This window comes from Diabrotica virgifera, chromosome 1, assembly GCF_917563875.1.
Source record: "Diabrotica virgifera virgifera chromosome 1, PGI_DIABVI_V3a".
NCBI lineage: Eukaryota > Metazoa > Arthropoda > Insecta > Coleoptera > Chrysomelidae > Diabrotica > Diabrotica virgifera.
In genome coordinates this window covers 120,412,693-120,433,971 of record NC_065443.1, presented here as the reverse complement: position 1 = coordinate 120,433,971, position 21,279 = coordinate 120,412,693, and the positions used below count along the sequence as shown (strand labels likewise).

At 32.4% G+C, this 21,279-nt stretch overlaps 1 protein-coding gene and 1 long non-coding RNA gene across 48 annotated transcripts in view; both read left to right on the top strand.

Moving 5' to 3' along the window:
* LOC114330552 (uncharacterized protein DDB_G0274171-like) overlaps window positions 1–21,279 on the top strand; it is a 522,367-nt gene that overhangs the window by 135,966 nt on the left and 365,122 nt on the right. For 28 of the 47 annotated variants that reach the window (XM_050643451.1, XM_050643527.1, XM_050643488.1 and 25 more), the window contains one exon: window positions 6,425–6,526. The exons of 13 other annotated variants lie outside the window; for them this stretch is intronic. In XM_050643451.1, coding sequence (XP_050499408.1) covers window positions 6,425–6,526 — 102 coding nt within the window. Of the gene's footprint in view, window positions 1–5,995; window positions 6,244–6,424; window positions 6,527–21,279 lie in introns of those variants that run through there. 6 more of the 47 variants (XM_050643502.1, XM_050643651.1, XM_050643456.1 and 3 more) reach the window with 2 other exon arrangements.
* On the top strand, window positions 10,211–14,140 carry LOC126880104 (uncharacterized). Its single transcript, XR_007696414.1, has 2 exons — window positions 10,211–11,424; window positions 12,023–14,140. It is a non-coding gene; the product is annotated as an uncharacterized LOC126880104 (long non-coding RNA).

The following is a 21,279-nucleotide window of genomic DNA, read 5'->3' as shown; positions in this document are numbered from 1 at the left end:
CTAACAACCTGACCAAAATTGGTAACCTTGCTCCTGTAGTAATCCTTTTACAAGTTAACAAACAACTTTTTTAACTTGCTACACTATACTGACGAAGCCCAAATAGGCCGAAACACCGGTGTATATAGTTGCACAGAAATGTATGGAATGATGACCCTTCATCATTTTATATATTTCCAACTAAATTCACATTCACTATACGAGTATTAGCCAATGATTTTGCTTATTTATTTTTATATTTGTACTCGATTATCCAACATCATTTTATTTAATAATGTTATGGCTTTTCATTTCCTCAGGTAGCTTTACCTCCTTGGCAATGTTAGTTGTAGCCTTGCGACTGCGGGTCTTCTAACAACCTGACCAAAATTGGTAACCTTGCTCCTGTAGTAATCCTTTTACAAGTTAACAAACAACTTTTTTAACTTGCTACACTATACTGACGAAGCCCAAATAGGCCGAAACACCGGTGTATATAGTTGCACAGAAATGTATGGAATGATGACCCTTCATCATTTTATATATTTCCAACTAAATTCACATTCACTATACGAGTATTAGCCAATGATTTTGCTTATTTATATATATATATATATATATATATATATATATATATATATATATATATATATATATATATATATATATATATATATATATATATATATATATATATATAATAGCACTAAAGGCCTTAGAGGCTTATGGCTTGAAAAGTTTGTTTTTTTCTTCTTCATTTTCACGTTTCTTTATGTGCTGAGCTCTTCTCTGGCTTGATATGTGATTTTCCTCCATTCCTTCCTGTTACTCATTTTCCTTTTTGGCCCTCTAGCCCCATTTTTTCCAAATCTTTTTCGACGTCTTGCTTCCATCTATTTTTCGGCCTTCCTCTTCTCTTTCTTGAAGTTATAGTGTAGTTTAGTAGTGTGTTACTAGCTAATAATTAATTAGGTTATTATCTTAACTGGCATTGAGTTGCCTGTCACCTCTTTTAACATAATGACCTAATTAATTATTACCTAGTAACCCACTTACCACGTGTGGGAGTCATATGTTGCCCTAAAGCCATATCCATAGGAAATATAAATATCCATCCTTTGGATGTTACTATGTTTACATTTATACAGTGCGTCCATAAAATAACGCATAAATTCAATATTTCGTAAACCGGTGACTTTAAGGAAAAATCCCGAAATAGGTTGATTTTTATTTTTAATTTCCGATTTTTTTGGCATATGTATCAAACTAGTGACGTCATCCATCTGGGCGTGATGACGTAATCGATGATTTTTTTAAATGAGAATAGGGGTCATGTGATAGCTCATTTGAAAGGGTATTCAATTCTCTATTCACTAATGTAAACATCAACATATTTATTTATACAGGGTGTTCAAAAAAACGTTTTTTTAATTAAAATAATTGAGACAAAAAGAAGAATGTATGTAATTTATTTAATTCAAAATGCGTTTTACTACTGTCAAAAAAGCAGAAAGAAAATTTATTTGACAAATAAACATTGATTTTCGCTTAAACGAAGTGTTCAAACTGGCAAGAGACAGGTGGGTGGCAGCTTTAACATTGAATTTACGCGAAAAAAAATATTTATTTGTCAAATAAACATTTTTTTCCTGTTTTCTGACAACATTAAAACGTATTTTGAATTAGATAAATTACATACATTCTTCTTTTTGTCTCAATTGTTTTAATTAAAAAATGTTTTTTGAACACCATATATACAGGGTGTCCAGAAACTCTACCGACAAACGAAGACAGGAGATTCCTCAGATAATTTTATGACAATTTAACCCAATTCATCTAGTCCGAAAATGCTTCCTAAGGGAGCTAGGTTATTTTACCGCATAACTTTTTTGTCTTCAACTTTTAAGCATTTTTGATACTGGATTATTAAATTGTGAGGTATTCTAGTACTAAAAGGTACTCTTACTTTAAGTCGATAGGATACACCGTTTTCATTAAAAATTGATTTGAAAGTTTTTAGTTTTGGGAATTTGAAAAAAAAAAAGTTAAAAAAAATTAAAAAAAAAACCGATGTATTTTACCAACTTGAAGCAAGAGTAACTTTTAGTACTCGAATATCTCATAATTGAATAATCTAGTGTCAAAAATACTTAAAAATTAAAGACAATAAAGGTGTGCTATAAAATAACTGTTGACCTACCCAAAACGGACGCCTATGACCGGTACTAGAAATTCGCCATTAATGAAATCAATTAATCTCTGGAATATAAATAAATGTACCAGTTATCATCTTTCTAAATAGTTTTTTTTTAATCTTTTTTTTTTAAATTCAAGGAACGAAAAATTTTCAAATCGATTTTTCTAGAAAACGGTGCATCCTATCGACTTAAACTAAGAGTACCTTTTAGTACTAGAATAATTCACAATTAAATAATTCAGAGTCAAAAATGCTTAAAAATTAAAGACAAAAAAGTTAGGCGATAAAATAACAGTTGCCCTACCCAAAACGGACGCCTATGACCTGTACTAGAAATTCGCAATGGATAGAATCGATTCATTTCTGGAAAGTAAATATGTATACCAATTTTCGTTTTTCTAAATAGAAGCGTTCTGGAGGTATTTAAGAAAAACTAATTGCATGACGCCATCTTCAAAGAGCTCTAGCTCCCTTAGAAAGCATTTTCGCACTAGGTGAATTAGGTTAAATTATCTTAAAATTATCTGAGGAATCTCCTGTCTTCGTTTGTCGGTAGAGTTTCTGGACACCCTGTATAAATAATTATGTTAATGTTTATATTAGGGAATAGAGAATTGAATACCCTTTCCAATGAGCTAGCACACGACCCCTATTCTCATTTAAAAAATCATCGATTGCGTCATCACTCCCAGATGAACGACGTCACTAGAATAATATATATGTCAAAAAGTCATAATTTAAAAATAAAAATCGACCTGTTTCGGGATTTTTCCTTAAAGTCGCCAGTTTACGAAATAATGAATGTATGCGTTACTTTATGGACGCACTGTATAAGACCTTTAGTCACTTGTTCTTGTAACACTGACGATGCTCTTGTTACAGAGCGAAAACATTTTGTTTTTATATTTGTAGCCCTTCTAGGGGCTTTTTAAAATAATATACCTTGTACCAAGAAGAATTTTTCATTAAATTTACTTGTAATTATTAATAGTATACAGCCAGCTACAGGAAATTCTTCCTTGTGGATAGTGATTATTTTTATTATTAATTTTCCTGGTCGTTTTTCATTTTATCCCGGTTTTGGGCCAGCTGACACATCATCTGTTAATAAGCTTTGGAACAACTGACTATATAAAATAGTCATGCCAGAACGCTCCGGTCAAATTTGACGCTACTTTCCGGACTATTAGTGCCTTAACTCTGAAATCGCAAACTTTTCAGGATAGCAAAATCCAAATGTTATGTGAACTCTTCATTTTTTTTTCTGCAGCTGCATTATCTAAGTTAACCAAATTCTGCACTCGTGTTGATTATGTGTGTAGCTATCTAATGCTAGTATTCATTTTTATTGACATTGCTTTACCAGGGAATTATTTCTAAAAATATGATAAGGCCCTATAGCTAACGCACTTATATTAAAAATTCGAGGACGAGGGCGTATTAATCTGGCATATTAGAGGTTATGACATTAGAGAAGTTTCACTTGAGTAATAGTAATAGTAAATGTTAGATGTTAGTGCAATATTTAAAAATGAAAGGTACTTATCACATATCCACTCTCGATTACAGAGTAATTCAAGCTGCCTTGTGGCGCTGTTGCTAATGCTGAGAGAGCCAAAATTATTGAAGGTGGTAATAACGACACAGGTGCAATATGCTGATTCTTAGATAACTAAATTATATGACATTATTCAACAATTAACTCAACGCCGAAAGGAACGTCGTAGGCCAAAAAACAGATTTTCCATTTTTTAGGGTTATACAGTTCGTCTAATTTACTTACCGTTGCACGTCATTATTTACGTTAGAGAACTAAGTTGACATTGTTGCCAATTACAAAAAATTCTTGAATCCATTTTAAATCAAATACATCACACAATTTTTGCGGAAGTGGATTATACAGCAAAACAAATTAATATTCAATGTAAATAAATAAAAACTTTAGAAATAGAAAACAATAATTAAGTTATAATCTTACGTTAAAGTACATAATAAAAACAGTAAATATAATGAAACAAATACTTATACTAAAGAATGTAAACAAATATGAAGTGTCATCACCGCAACTGTCAAATAAATGTTACCAATTTATGAAAAAATATCACCTTCGTTCGATTATAGTTACAGTGTATTCCGAACAAAAAATGTGCTTCATAAAAACGCTTTATAATCCATTTATACAAATTAAAAAACATATTATTGTGTATTTCTTTAAGTAACATTAATAGAAATCTTTAAATATTATTTCTACGCATATATAATAAAATATGCCTAGTGGCTGTAACGCCAGTGTACTCGGCAAAGTGATTATAAAAAAGAACACAACTACCGCCTAAATATTTCGTGTTGGTATCATGTGACGTCTCGGGCTATGACGCGGATGACGTGCAATGGTAAATAAATTAGATGGAATATAGAACTCTAGAAGTCTGGGTGCCATGTATCGAAATTTTTGTTTCCTTTTTACAAGGGCTTTAGTGATTTTAGAATAAGCTTCTCCGATTTTTAGTTGTAACGAATATCCAAAAAGTTTTGGCAAAAAATATGTACCTATCTGATTTTTTTAATTAAGAAAATGTAAAAACCAACAAGTTAACAAAAATTACAAATTAGTATTTAACTAAGTTATATTATGGACCAGACGATATATGACTTCTTCAAACGATGTAAGCTGATGATGCGGTGTTGTTGGAAATGGAGAAGGATATTTAGAACAAAAGCTGGATCAGTTGAAACAAGCTCTTGAGGAAAAAGGTTTATAACTTAGTAGGACAAAGACAGAGTATTTGGAATGTTCGTTTAAATATGGTTTTACTACAAATAAAATTATAACTTTGGCTGCTGAATGATTGCGAAACGTGAGAGTTTTAAGTATCTAAGATCCATATTACCGAGTAATGGGGAAATAGATGGAGATGCATGCAATAGGATTAGGTTTGGATGGATGAAGTGGAAGGATGCGAGTGGTGTGTTGTGTGATAGAAAACTTCCAATAAAAGGGAAAATTCTATAAATTAGCCATAAGATCGGCTATGATGTAAGGAACTGAATCTTGAGGAATTAAAAAAAACAAAGAGGAACAGCGAAATGTGTCAGAAATGATAATGCTGAGGTGGATGAGTGTAGTACCAAAAAAGGATAAAATTAGGAAAGAGTATACCATGGGAAGTTTAGGAGTGACACTAATTGATGCCAAAATGAGGGGGGTATAGGTTAAGAGGGTTTGGTTATGTTCAACGTGAGACGTTAATCACCCAATACAAAGATTTTTGAACTGCGGGTTCCTGGAAGAAGTAGGAGAGGAAGACCAAAGAAAGCCTGGGGTAAACACTTAGGCAGGACATGTCGGTAAATATGATTAATGTTGCTATGACCAAAGATAAAAACTTAAGGATTAGTGCAATTAGGGAAGCCAACCCCGCATAGGGATAATGGTAAAGAGACTAATGATAAAGATGATGATGATGATGACAATAATTGTTGTTGAAACTTTTATTTGCAAGGGCACCTTGACGTTATTTTAGATGGTGTGCTTACAGAGTTCTTTCGATTTTGGCATAACATTATTTCCATTACTTACTCATTTTTAATATATCGATATTTTGTTTTGTTTTAATTTTGGATGATATAATATTATATTTCTATTGCCTAATACTTCTAAAAACAAAATAATCATTTATTCAAGGCATCAGTTTGAATATTATCCTACTTTAACCCAAACTTTAATCAATAATATATTTTGTTCTTATATTAAACAAAATATTGATATTGATTGACCTATGACTTTTTCCAATCATATTTAACATAGATAAAACTAATATATTTGCCTAGTATTCGTGTTTTTAGTTCATGGTGTAATATAATCGCTAATTAATATTATTTGCTATCAGTGTTTATTAATTTAATAATTAGCGTTCTATTCACCAAATATAAAAGCAGACAACAGCTATTTTCCTCAAAACCAGTTTCCACTTTTGTACCATCAGTTCTTTTTGTAACATACAAATTCACAATGAAGTTTCTCGTACTTTTTGCCTTAGTACTCTACTGCTCTACACAAGTTTTAGGTAATAATGTTAGTTCTTTTTGTATTTTTATCAAAAATATTAGCTCAAAATTTTTAATCATTCAATATATCAAACTTATTCAAGCTTATAAAGTTCAACACATATCATTAATCAAATCGCATGTTATAAAGTTGCAAGATATAGCTCTGAAATATATTCATATTATTTTTTTTTATTTTAGGAGGTCCTTGTGATGGTGTACAGTGCAGTCCTCCAAATTGTGGACTTGGTGCTCGTCCAGTAGTGAAACCAGGTGATTGTTGCGCCACTTGCCAAGGATTCGGTAAGAATTTTATTCATGGTCCTTTTATTCCGCGTTAACAATGTACTAAGTTATGTTTCTTACTATGTTATTGGCATTGTTTAGGCACACATTACGTTTATTTCAATCAATTTTTTGTTTACTCCTTCTAGCATTTCATTCATTTTTATTTCCTTTGTTTGCTGTCATTTTTTCGCATATTTTTGAGTAATTTTATATGTATTAAGCTTGCTTCTATATAATTCCCATTTGTATGTTTTTCAGTATGCTATTAAATGGTCTATTGAAAAATTCACACCGAGAATGCAGTGTGGCTAAGATAGGGCAATATATTTCTAATGGGGAATAAACGCACCGGGTTGTCGGTCTTCACCAGTTGTTGATTGCTCTCTCAAGAGCGTCGCACAGGAACTGTGGCAACACTGAATGCGCATTCCTATTTTAACCGTATTGCAATCCCAGTGTGAATTTTACGTTAGGCTAAGGCTCCACGGGCGACAAATTTACGCTAGCAGTAGCCGTAAAACGAACTTAAGGTCCGCGGAACGGAATAGGAATAGCCGAACTGAACCGACTACGCACAAGTCCTGTAGTCGGTACAGTTCGGCTATTCCTATTCCGTTCCGCCTAACCTTAAGTTCGTTTTACGGCTACTGCTAGCGTAAATTTGTCGCCCGTGGAGCCTTAGCCTTAGTCCTCTACAATCCTTGATGCTATCGGTCAGATTATTTGTCGTCTGCCAGGACCACGTTTTCCTTTTAGTTATCCTTCCATTATCAGTTGAATAATAATTTCTACAAGTTCACGATCTCTATTCATACGTTTTAATATTTGCTTCATTTCTAACATGGTTAATCCATGGAATTTTTAGAATGCGGTGGAATATCCATATCTCAAAATTTTCAAGGCGTTGTACCGAGCTGCTTGTTAGCATCCAAGCTTGTGCCTCATCCAGAGCTCGTGCAAATATATCATCTGAATACAGGTTGAATAATAATGGCTGCAGAATACAACTTTGTCCAACTTGCCAAACTGATCTTTGGATTTTTATGGTCTCGGTGTCTCCCATCTCCTTCTAATAAATAACCTTTTGTTCCAATAGATTTCACTTAAAACACGTGTTTAATATTTTTCAAAATCCTATTGAATAACACTAAACACAACCCATGGAGGTGGGGTGCTAAAATATTAAATAGGAAGCGCCATTTTTTATTGCAGATTTCAATACCTCATAAAAAAGTATTTTTCCAATTACAGCGGCACCTATCAACAATAATTCTAAAAAATATCTCGAATAAATTAATATTCCTTATTTTTTCATGAGGAATTCAAATCTGTAATTAAAAATGGGGCTTCCTGTTTAAGCTTTTAAAGTTACCTCCATCCCACCTCCATAGGATGGAGTGGGGGGTAGTGTTTAGAGTTATTCGATAGGCTTTTTAAAAGTATTAAATACGTCTTTTTTGGTTTTTGATTTGGAATAGGGATGGGAAAAACTTACCGGTTATAACCAAAGACTAATTTTTTTACTCTGCAATAATCGGTTTTTCCGTTTTTTTTTTGTCCCGGTTATAAGCGGTTGTTTACAGTAATAACCGGTGAAAAATCGGATAAGTTATTACCCCTGGAAAAAATAATGAATTCAGAGAAGGAAATGGGAAAATTTTTGGCCCCCCAGCGCGCGATGAAGAAGTTTTAAGCTGACCAAAACCGAAACCGGTTTGACAACATTGATATATAATTTTTATTTTCGATCAAAAATGGGTACGGTCCCAACGCCGTCTATATATCGATTTGATATCTTGGTATCGATATAGTCTTTCGATATTATCGATATGATTAATATTTTTTGCATCGACTTGAATGAAGTATCACAATTTAAAGTGTAATATAAATGTAACATTCTAAGCGAATGAGTATTGACTATTGATTAAAAAACCGAAAACCGATTTTTGGAACGACCGGTTTTTTGGGCGGTTATAACAGTCACGTTAAACCGTAAGTAGAAAAGCCGGTAAAACCGAAAACTGGTGTTTTTTCGGAAACCGCCATCCTTAATTTGGAAGTGTATTTCTAGAGATATGGACCATTTCTATAATTTACTTAGGGCCGGTTGTTCGAACGCTAATCAAAAATGAAATCAACTAATCAAAATCAAATATTTAATTACCTACTATCAAATTAATTTATACCTCCTTTATTACCTACTTAGAAAATTGATTAAAATCAACTGATTGGTGTAAGAACAACGGATTTTGTGATTTGTTGGTTGTTAAGGGGACTTGATTATAATCAACTCCTTGATTAGCGTTCGAACGAGCCCTTAGTGTCGGTTGTTCGAACGCTAATTAAAAATGATCATTATCAAATATTTAATTATTGTCACAACTGCCAATGTCAACTTTGAATTGGTTGCTGAAAACATAATTATTGATTACAATTATGAAATTACTTAATCAATTATGTTAATAATTGTTATGTTAATTGATTAACGAATCTCATAATTATAATCAATTATGTTTTCAGCAACCCAAACAAAGTTGACATTGACAGTTGTGACAGTAATTAAATATTTGATAGTGATCAATGTTGATTAGCGCTCGAACAACCGGCCCTTGGTGTATCAGGATCAGTTATTTTTTTCGATTATAGCGCCATCTATCCACAATTCGAAAAAATGTATCGAATAAAGGTTACTTTTTTTACGTAACAAATCCAAATCTCCAGTAAAAAATGGAGATTCGTATTTAAGATTTTAAAGTTATCCCCCCACTGGTTTCATCATTGGATAGATTTTTGAAAATATTGAACAAATATTTTTCAGTTTTTCGATCTGATGTTATTTTCGCGAAATATTCGACTGTCCCCTTCTTTTGAGATTGCCTGTATAAATATTATTGTTTTAGGTAACCCAAAATGTGAAGGTATACAATGCGGTGTACCAAACTGCCCTCCTGGATCTATATTGAAGCTCAAAGATGGTGCTTGTTGTCCCTCATGTGAGCCATTCGGTAAGTTTTTTTGTTCCTAGGTTTTGTGAGAAAGCATTTTTTATACTTCTTAATATACCACCTATTATACTTCCTATGAATCCTTAATTTTCAATAAATGTAAAAACTGTTATAAAAAATGGACCGTAAACTTAATATTGCGTGAAAAGACGGGCCTGGTAGTGCTAAAAATATCTTAAATAATTTACAACGTTTCATACATTTTTTCAATTAAAAAAATCCTATAATGCCTACTTAGGGACCAAACTGATACCTTTTTTAAAATCTGCAATACTAAAAAATTAAATATCAAATTCAAACTCGAGCTATAAACTAACTCTCCCTTTTTTTGTTAATTGATTTTGACTTTTCTTTTTACAACTTCTGTGTACCCTTAGCGTACATACCTTCGTATATACCGTATATACCTTCTTCTCTGCATATACGTATAAATAAACTAAAGTCCTAATACTAGTCCTAAATGTCCCAAAGTACTAAAGAGTTATGGCATGTCAAGAAAATCTGATAATTCCCTATATATTTTTCAAATTTAAAATATGGCAATAAGGGGAAAATTGCGTGCCAGCCTTATTGCTTGACTTCGACCATATTAACCTGATAATAATTTGCACACTAAATATGATATTATTTTAGGTAATCCACTGTCACATTAAGGATAGAGATTGTTGTGCAACCTACCAACCACTTGGTAAGTATTATATAATATATATTATTTATAGGAGCCTTTAATGGGTTAGTTTAGTGATAGGTTAGTGTAAGGTTTAATATGAGTGTGCACTTAACCACCCTTTCACTCGGCCTTACAGGTCTCTTATGACTCGTCTCTAGTAGTGCAATCAATGAGGATATTTGACTCCGAATTCAATCCTACTATATCGATTGACTTGATATTTTCACAGTAAGTAGGAACTAGCTCAAGAAATAAAGTCCAAGCTATATACTATGGAGATTTCATCTTGGGGGCGGTTCCCACCCCTTCAAATGGGTAGAAAATTTTTTGGTCAAAATAAACATGGAAGTGGCTAGAGAACCTATGTACTTCTAAGCCAAAACTGATCTATATTTTTTTTGAAAACTCAATATTTTGTGAGTTATCCGTGATTGAAAATTGGCCATTTTCATTGAAAAATGACACCTTTTAGGTTGATTTTTTGCGAATAACTTAAAAACTATGCATCTAGCTAACAAAACTGTATAAAACATTTTTGTAGCTTATAAAAAAAAACAAAGAGATTCGTTTCTTCATAAATCTACTAGTTATAATACAAAAAGAGATATGGTAGGTGAAAATAGTTTGTTTTTTGTGCATGCTCAAATAGGTGTATTCAACTTGAAATAACAGAGAAACGGTCGATTTTAGGTGTACAATGAAAATCCCTTTAAAATGAGCAATATTAAATGTCGATTACATTCAAACTAAGCGAGATATGCTGCAAAAAATAATGATGACTATTGTATTTTAAGAAAAAATGGGTTTATTTAACCCCTCATCCACCAGAATTTAATTGCATCGTTTTCCTTTTACAATACCTTTTATTATAGTGTTGTTTCCATGCCCAAAAAGTTCGATAGGTTTAATGAGAACGGTTTTTGAAAAAAAAAATAAGATTAAATTATAGAGCACATATTTAAGTTTTCTTGAAAATCGTCTTTTTCTCCATGTAACTCGAAAATAATAAGAGATTCAAAAAAATATACGGTACAAGAATGTAGGGTTTTTTTAGATAAAAATTTTGATTTTGTTTTTCATTACTGTATCTCTTATTATTTTCAAGTTTTGAATATGGCCGATTTCGCAATGTTTTTAATTTTAATCGGTTATATGTCAAAACTATCAGCTTTAGAGAAAAGTCACTAAAGACATTTTCTGTTTGGAATGATCCAAAAAACCTAAAAACACTTTGTTCGGTGCAAAAAAATGTTTAAACAATTTTTGACCCACCTGGGACCCAATTTTGAAGTAACCTGGGGGTACTAATGCACAGTTATGGAGACACAGAAGCGGAAGTTACCCAACAAGTAACCAAAGCCAACAGAATAGCAGGATGTCTTAAACACACTATCTGGCGCAACACACATCTATGGACAGAAACAAAGGCCAAGATTTATAGGACAGTAGTTAGGCTAATTATGACTTATACTGCGGAAACAAGACCTGACACCACAAGGACAAAAATACTGATGGAATTGTTTGAAATGAAAATAGTCCGATATATCACAGGAAAATCAGGTACACGACAATTAGACCGAAAGCAGTAGACCGAACTCATTGGACCGAAAAGTACTTTACCGAAACCTCACTAGACCGAACAGCATTAGACCGAAATGGTACATAAATTAAAAAAGATTGCAGTAAATTATGCTAAGATTTTGTATATCTGTCTTTTTGTCTATTGTATTTTTTTTGTACTATTTTATATAGTCTCTGTAAGTTGTTAGGTACTCTGTACAGCCTGATGTGAAATAATTTTCATCCGCTAAACAAATTAGTGAAGGTAAAAATTAGCTCCGACTATTCTTTGTAATCGAATGGAACTTGCAATCCCAAATTATTATCAAATTACCAAAAATGGAACAGATTTTCTATTGTTTGATTCTGGACCAAGTGAAGATCGGATATTAATTTTTTCCACTCAAACAAATTTGCGGATTTGGCTCAGTCCATGCATTGGTACGTCGATGGCATGTTTAAATCTGTACCACATATTATTATATTCTGTCATTTATATACAATCCATGGTTTGCACTATAACAATGCTATACCATTAGTGTGCACTACTACCAAATAAAATCCAAGGAACGTATCCTTGGATTCGTAGCACGAAAAACTCCTGTTTTTCGGTCTCCTACTGTTCGGTCTAGTGAGGTTTCGGTAAAGTGCTCTTCGGTCTAATGAGTTCGGTTTACTGCTTTCGGTCTCATGATTTTGGTCTCTTTACAGTAAACCGAAAATCATTATGGGATAGACCACGTAGAACAGACCTCAGGCAAAGCTGTAATATAGAGAATATAAATGACTGGACACTTCTTCTTCAGGTGCCATGTCCGCTACGGAGATTGGCAATTTTCATAGCTATTTTAATAGTTGTTTTGAGCTGCATCCAAACCTTTCTCTCAGGTTCTTCAGCCATGAAATTCATCTTCTTCCGATGCTTCTTCTGCCATCTATCTTTCCTTGCATTATGAGTCGTATAATGCCATACTATGACTGGACACTGAAAAGATAAAAAGAATAGTATAGCCATATAAGCAGAATGGAAAAAGAAGACTGGTGTAGACAGCACGAGATAGATCACCAAAAGGCCGAAGGAGTATAGGAAGGCCAAGGAAGAGATGGAGTGTCAACCTGGATATCTGATGAGGAGGCATCCGACGATGGAACAGCCGCGAGCCTATTAAGGAAGCAGGAAGAAGAAGAAGAAGAAGAAGAACACATCTTCTAATACAAGAGTAAATAATTTTGGAGAGATAGTCTCCCTGTCTAACTCCTCTCTCCGTTCTTAGTTTGCTAAGGTTGCTTGTTGTTAGAGCTTATGATACATTTATTTGCATAGTTGCATTGTCGTATATGTATTTGAGGAGTATTCTCTATATAGAATTATTAATCATTGCGTTATTCATTCCTTATAATACGGCCCAGAGTTCTATGTAATCGAATGCCTTTTTATGCTGCTTCATCATAAAGGGAATTTAGTATTCAATATTAATGTTGAGGGACAATGTTAACATAAAGTTAAAAGGGTGTCTTATTGATTTAAGCAGACGGGGAAAACATCTTCATATAATAATGCATTGCGGTTTGATTCGAATGTGGTTCTTTTAAATCATATCCGCTAATAATTGATTTAAAGGGAAATAGGTACTAGTAAACATTTCAGAAAAGCAAATTAAAATAAAAATGTGTATATTTGATTGTATCGCCGCCCTATTAATGTTAGTAGACAAGTAAAACAATTTAGCAATGCTGCTTTATTTTAAATGTGGTTCTTTTAAATTATATGTGATAATATTTAATTAAAAAAAATAATATTAGATATCAAAGAAAAGAAAATTCCCTTAATTTTAAATAATTACATTTTTATTATGTATTCAAATCAATATCATATTATTAGCAAACGTTTATGAAATAAATACTTTTAATTAATTAAATTAAGCAGATCAACTTAATTATTTTAACGTGATTTGTTGTGCATTTTAAAACGCATAAATTTTCTGAGTGTATATTTTCCAATTTGCTACTCGACAGAGTCTATAGGGCTTTTCATTCACAGTCATTTGTTTCGAGCTTCTGTCATGTGTCACATAATATTAATATATCCACGACATACGTTATTGGTATATACAATAATACAAACCAAGACGTATGATGTAGATATATTAATATTATGTGACACATGACAGAAGCTCGCAACAAATGACAATCCATGAAAAGTCCTATTGTTCTTGTCTGCTAAGTACAGATTTTAAATTCTTCCATACATTTCTGTTTTCTTACGAAAACTACATATTTAATTTAAATTTACGGTCTAGTCCTTTTTCAATAATAGTGTAATAATAAATATTTCATTGTTTCAGGTAGGTAACTAATAATAAATCAAGGAAATATTGCAACTACTAGAAAAAATTACCTATGACCTATAAACTTAATTACTGAGATTTTATTTTTTAATCCTTTTACCATTCTCTAATCCTTATTCACAATTCCGGACTCCTAAAGTGTTTTGGGACGATTTTTAAATATAAATCATAAAAAATAAATTAAAAATACACACGTTTACACCTGCACCATAGTCAATCGATAAGCTCTAACATGTTGTATCATGGCTAGAAGCTTTCAAGTCGCGATGTCGAAGGAAAAACGTTTTTTCCCACTGCCTCCCAGTTAGTGATGGCGACTGCATCGAGTTTCTATTGGACAGTATTAGGTCACGACGGGTAAAATTAGCCGAATTGTTTTAAAATGTTAGCGAATCTTATAGAAACAATATCTTCCCGCTCTTAAAATAAAAATGTTAACATAAAATTAAAAGGGTGTCTTATTGATATAAGCAGACGGGGAAAACATCTTCATATAATAATGCATTGCTGTTTGATTCGAATGTGGTTCTTTTAAATCATATCCGCTAATAATTGATTTAAACTAGTAAACATTTCAGAAAAGCAAATTAAAATAAAAATGTGTATATTTGATTGTATCGCCGCCCTATTAATGTTAGTAGACAAGTAAAACAATTTAGCAATGCTGCTTTATTTTAAATGTGGTTCTTTTAAATTATATGTGATAATATTTAATTAAAAAAAAATAATATTAGATATCAAAGAAAAGGAAATTCCCTTAATTTTAAATAATTACATTTTTATTATGTATTCAAATCAATATCTTATCATTAGCGAACATTTATGAAATAAATACTTTTAATTAATTAAATTAAGCAGATCAACTTAATTATTTTACCGTGATTTGTTGTGCATTTTAAAACGCATAAATTTTCGGAGTGTATATTTTCCAATTTGCTACTCGACAGAGTCTACTGTTCTTGTCTGCTAAGTACAGATTTTAAACTCTTCCATACATTTCTGTTTTCTTACGGGAACTGGATAGGTATTTAATTTAAATTTACGGTCTACTCCTTTTTCAATAATAGTGTAATAACAAATATTTCATTGTTTCAGGTAGGTAACTAATAATAAATCAAGGACGTATTGCAACTATTGGAAAAAATGACCTATGGAAAATGAAAAATTACTAATAAATAATTAATATATTATTACAGAACTTAATTACTGAGATTTTATTTTTTAATCCTTTTACCATTCTCTAATCCTTATTCACAATTCCTGACTCCTAAAGTGTTTTGGGACGATCTTTAAATATAAATCATAAAAAATAAATTACAAATACACACACGTTTACACCTGCACCATACTCAATCGATAAGCTCTAACATGTAACACAATTATTGTGCTCATAGTATGAATGCTTGCAGGACCAACCTTTTAGTAGAAACAGCGAGGACCAAAGAGAGTCAATAAATGTCCACACATAAATTAATCAAAAACGTGCTTCTTTATTTCAACTAATTTAAAAATAACACTTTTATGTTGTTCTGAAGCTATTTTCTTGTGGCATTTTTTACAATCAATTACTTTTAATGGGAAATAAGCCACAGTTTTACCAAAGAAATGATTTTATTAACGTTTCGAAGCCCAAATCGGGTTTCGTTGTCAAAATACAAAATACTACTAAAATAAATAAAAATGTTGTTGCTAAGTAAAAAAATTCTTCTAATAATTTATTTAATCTGACTCATTTATATTGGCAATTCAGACGTACCTATACTGTACATTTTAAAGTAGAAGACTTTAAAATGATACCACCAATATTTATGAGTTGCGTCCCTGGGACGACTTTACTAAAAGATAGTTCATTCGATTACATGAAATCAATCCCAACTCAAGAATATCCGTCACAAAAAAATCATAGCATGTGATCTGTCTTTAAAAAGACAACCAAATATCACGATGACAGTAAAATTCTCGCGTTAGAGGTTCCATAGTAAATCACAAAGGAAAACCAGGAAAAAACCTCCTGATACTATCCCGACATCGTAAGTATTTGGTCTTACATTTAATTTACTTTCAAAAAACTAATAACAAATTCTGACTTTAATATGTTTAAATTATAAATAATATTAATAATACATAGATATACAATGAGTAATACTAAAATATAAAATTTGTATTAACTCGATATGTTATTGACTTACTAATCGTGGTATATTTCTATTGACTTCCTCTTTCAGTATGGGTAACCACATCTTACTGCATTCTACCGAGGAATTTGCGACACAATTGGTTTCATTTAGCATAATTCGAGCCGCTTCTTTGATTTTTCTCTTTTTACTATCTGATTCTTTCAGGACTATACTTTAATCTCTCCACTGAACTCTATGTTCATTATCCCATGCATGTTGACATATTTTAGATCTATCAAATTCTCTATTCTTAATATAAGACTGATGTTCACTTATTCTAAAGTTTAATGGTCTTGATGTTTCACCTAAATAAAATTGTTCGCATTCACAAGGTATTTTATAAATACAATTCTTTGTTCTTTCTTGTTCACTGTTAGGTTTAGTTTTAGATAGAATAGATCTCAATGTGTGTTTGTTGTTTTGAATGTTGTTGAAATGTTGAATTTATTTCCTATTGTTTTAAGTTTCTCGGATAGTCCTTTTATATATGGTATTGATATTTTCCTCGTATTATTTCTTGTGGATGCTATAGGATCCCGTTCTACGTTGTTTTATTCTATTCGATCCAGTCTTGACAATTCCTTACTTATAAACGATAATGGATAATCATTTTTCAATAAAAGAGATGTTAACAATTGTTTTTCTTCTAACAATGAATTTTCGTTAGAACAAGTAATTTTGGCTCTATCATATAAGGATTTAATGATTCCCTTCTTAACGTTGATGGGATTTGATTTTTAATTGAGATATCTGTTGGTGTGTGTTGGTTTTCTATATACTTGAGTCTCATATCCAGTATCCTTCTTTGATACTAAAACATCGAGGAAAGGTAGAGTGTTATTATATTCCTTTTCCATTGTAAATTTTATTGTCTCTTCTTGATCGTTTATAATATTTAGGAATGTATCCAACAATTCTGATCTATGAGGCCATATTGAAAACACATCATCTACATATCTCCACCATACTATGGGTTTTAAATTTTGTTTAGAAATTATATTAGCCAATAAACATATTAGCCAATAATGGAGATAAAGAGGAGCCCATTGCTAGACCAAAATTTTGTTTATAGAATTCATTATTTAGTTGAAAATAGGTATTATTAGTACATAATGTCAATAACTCCATTATAGCTGATACATTTAGTTTTGTCCTAGTTGTCAATGTATTATCATTTTCTAATTTCGCTTTGATTATGTTTAAAGTTTTAATTTTAATGGCACATTACAAATGTTTACAAATTTAAATAGATAATTAGATAAAAACTCCTCGACTAGCATCAAAAATCACCAACTGGCAGATTTTCAAAACTACCTAGAAGAAAACATTAATCTTAATTTGAGAATCAAATCTCCAGACGAGATAGATACAGCAGCTCAATATTTCACCACCCTTGTGCAAGAAGCGGCATGGCAATCTACACCACGAACTGAACGCAGACCGACACATACAACAAATGTTCCCCTACACATTCGGCAACTCATTGCTGAAAAAGGTCGTGCGAGAAGAAACTGGCAAAGATCTAGAAACAACATAGATCAACATAATAGACTACGTACTACGTAGACAACTTGGAGTAGCCATCAAAGCTGCAAACAACGAAACCTTCAAACATTACATTACAAACCTTACAGCAAATGATCAGACTCTATGGAAGGCGACTAAGAAACTCAAAAAACCATACACAACTATTCCTCCTCTCCATAAACCAAATGGTGAATGGGCTCGTTCCAACAAAGAAAAAGCGGACGTCTTTGCTGAACATCTTACGAGTGTATTTCAAACCGAGCCACCAGACCCTTATGAAGAAGTGGAAGAACTAATTAGCGCAGCATGTCAAATGTCCCTTCCAATCAAAAGTTTTACTCCTATAGAAGTCAAGAAAGAAATAACCAAATTCAACTCTCGAAAAGCTCCAGGTTATGACTTAATCTCGGCACAAGTACTAAAACAACTTCCTCGTAAGGCCATTATTATGCTATCAGTAATATTTATTCGCATGATAAGTTTATCATACTTTCCAAAAATATGGAAATTTGCAGAAATCATAATGATCCTTAAGCCAGGCAAAGCGCCCAATGATGTAACATCTTATCGACCCATCAGCCTACCCCCAATCGTCAGTAAAGTTTTTGAAAGATTGCTGCTACAAAGAATATACGCAGGTCATGAATTCCGAACATTACTACCAGAACATCAGTTTGGTTTTCGGGAAAATCACTCTACTACACAACAAGTCCATCGAATAGTAAATGAAATATCAAAAACTCTCCAAGAAAAGAAATACTGCAACGCTGTATTCCTAGATATCTCACAAGCGTTTGACAAAGTTTGGCACAGAGGTCTGCTTTACAAAGTAAAATTAGCACTATCTAGTAACTATTTCCTCGTAATCAACTACTTATCAAATAGATATTTCTCAGTAAAATTCAAAGACCAACAATCCAGCCTCTGTCCAATTAACTTTGGAGTTCCGCAAGGTAGTGTTCTCGGGCCGCTGCTTTTCTCACTCTACACAGCCGATATACCAGAGTTTCATAATACTACGATCGCTTCCTTTGCTGATGACGTAGCAATACTAGCGGTAAATGAAGATCACATACAAGCCTCACAAGACCTGCAACATCATCTGGACATACTCAGTGAATGTTACACAAAATGGCGAACAAAAGTAAATAAAACAAAATCATCTCAAATCACGTTTACAAACCGCCACAACACATGCCCACCTGTAAGAATGGAAAATGTACGAATACCAACAGTAACAGACGCTAAATACTTTGGCCTCCACCTTGACCAACGTCTTACTTGGAAAAAACATATACAGACTAAAAGAAGACAACTAGACTTAAAATTTCGGCAAATGTATTGGCTCCTTGGACGCCTTGGATCAAAACTCAACATCCAAAACAAAATTCTTCTGTACAAAGCAATACTCAAACCTATTTGGTACTACGGACTACACCTCTGGGGCTGTGCAAAGTTAACATCACTGAATATCATCCAAAGATTTCAGTCTAAGGTTCTAAGATCAATAGTGGATGCACAATGGTATGTAACTAATCAAACATTTCACGAAGACTTAAATATTCCTTTCATCAGAGAAGAAATCCATCGAGACTCGGAATCACAAAGCGAGCGTACCATTCACCATGGAATGGTGGGAACTATTCCATAATTATTCCATAATGGTCCTGTCACAAGGAGACTAGATAGAACCTGGCCTCAGGATCTATTTGAAAACTTTAACATAAATAGAATAAGGTGAGACATCATTGGAAGTCTCTTCTTCATGCCCAAAAACATGGAACAAATTTACTTAATACTCTTTTAATTATGTAGATTGTAAATAAACATAATTACATAAAAAAAAATTTATTTTATTTTTCAACACTAGTAAAATTTTTGACAAGCATTGACTTTTTGAAATTTCTTGACTTTGACATATATCAAATCCGTACGACACTGCAATTGTAGAGTATTACAATATAAAAATTAAAGTGTAAATTAGTCAGTGATCGTAACTGTACATTGTTGTATATCTTCCTTGTTTTTGTAGACAGGTACTAATATACTGCTTCTCCATTGGTCTGGCATTTGTCCAACTTCCATAATTCTATTAAACAGACCTGCTAACAAACTTATTCCTGTCTCTCCCAATGCTCTCCATATTTCCCCAGGAATGTCATCTGGTCCGACTGCTTTTCCTTTCTTTATTTTTTGAAGCGCTTGAGCCATAATCCTGTCGCCAGTGGGGGTACAACGGCCTCCTTAATTCAGATGGACTTACCCAAGTTTTTTATATGTATTTTGACCCGTAGAACAAGAATTTTTTGGGTAACAGTCGATACGGATATCGATAAGATTGTTATAAACAAAGAACTTGAGGGATCACATAACAGCGATTTTTCGCAAAACAAAATATTTTTTTTGTATTTTTTGGGCCATTCTAAGCCAAAAATATTTTTACAAGTTTCTTCGTAGGATGCATAGTTTTCGACATAAACGCGGTTGAACTTTCAAAAAATCGAAAAATTGCAATTTTTTAACCCGAATAACTATTGACTGAAAAATAAAATAGCAATTCTGCTTACCTCATTTGAAAGTTCAAGTCAAATTCTATAGGTTTTGATTACTTTCATTGTTAAAAATTAATTTTTTTATTGTTAAACAAAGCTATAAACACATAGTGATTTAATGATGTTTTCAATGCATTTCTCATTCGAAATCGAACGAGTAGGCGCGCATACAGACAAATTCTACGTAGATTACGTATTAAAACGCATGCATTGGGCACAAGAAACACTATGTGTTTATGGCTTTGTTTAACAAATAAAAACTTAATTTTTAGCAATGCAAATAATCAAAACCGATAGAATTTGACTTGAACTTTCAAATGCAGTAAGCAGAATTGCTATTTTGTTTTTAATCAAAAGTTATTCGGGTTCAAAAATTGCACTTTTTCGATTTTCTGAAAGTTTAACAGCGTTTATCTCGAAAATTATCCATCCGATGAAAAAACTTGTACGACCATTTTTTGCTGAGAGTCGCCCAAAAAATACAAAAAAAAATGTTTTGTTTTGCGAAAAATCGCTGTTATGTAATTCCTCAAGTTCTTTGTTTATAACAATCTTATCGACATACGGATCAACTGTTCCCAAAAAATTCGTGTTCTACGGGTCAAAATACATTTGGGTAAGTCCATCTGAATTAAGGGGGTCGTTGTACCCCCCCTGGCGACACAACTTTCTCGTTTGTTATTCTGTTAATCATTGCTGTTACTGTCTCCGTTAACTCCACAGGCTGTCTGTCAAATTCTTCATTTAATAAATTGTCAAAATACTTTCTCCATCTCTTTTTGACATCCTTTTCGTGAATAAGCATTTTATTATTTTCATCTCGGATACATCTAATCTGATTAAAATCTCTTGCTTACTTTGCTCTCTGTTTGGCTATTTTATATATCTTTGCTTCGCCTTCCCTGGTATCAAGTTGATCGTATAGGTTT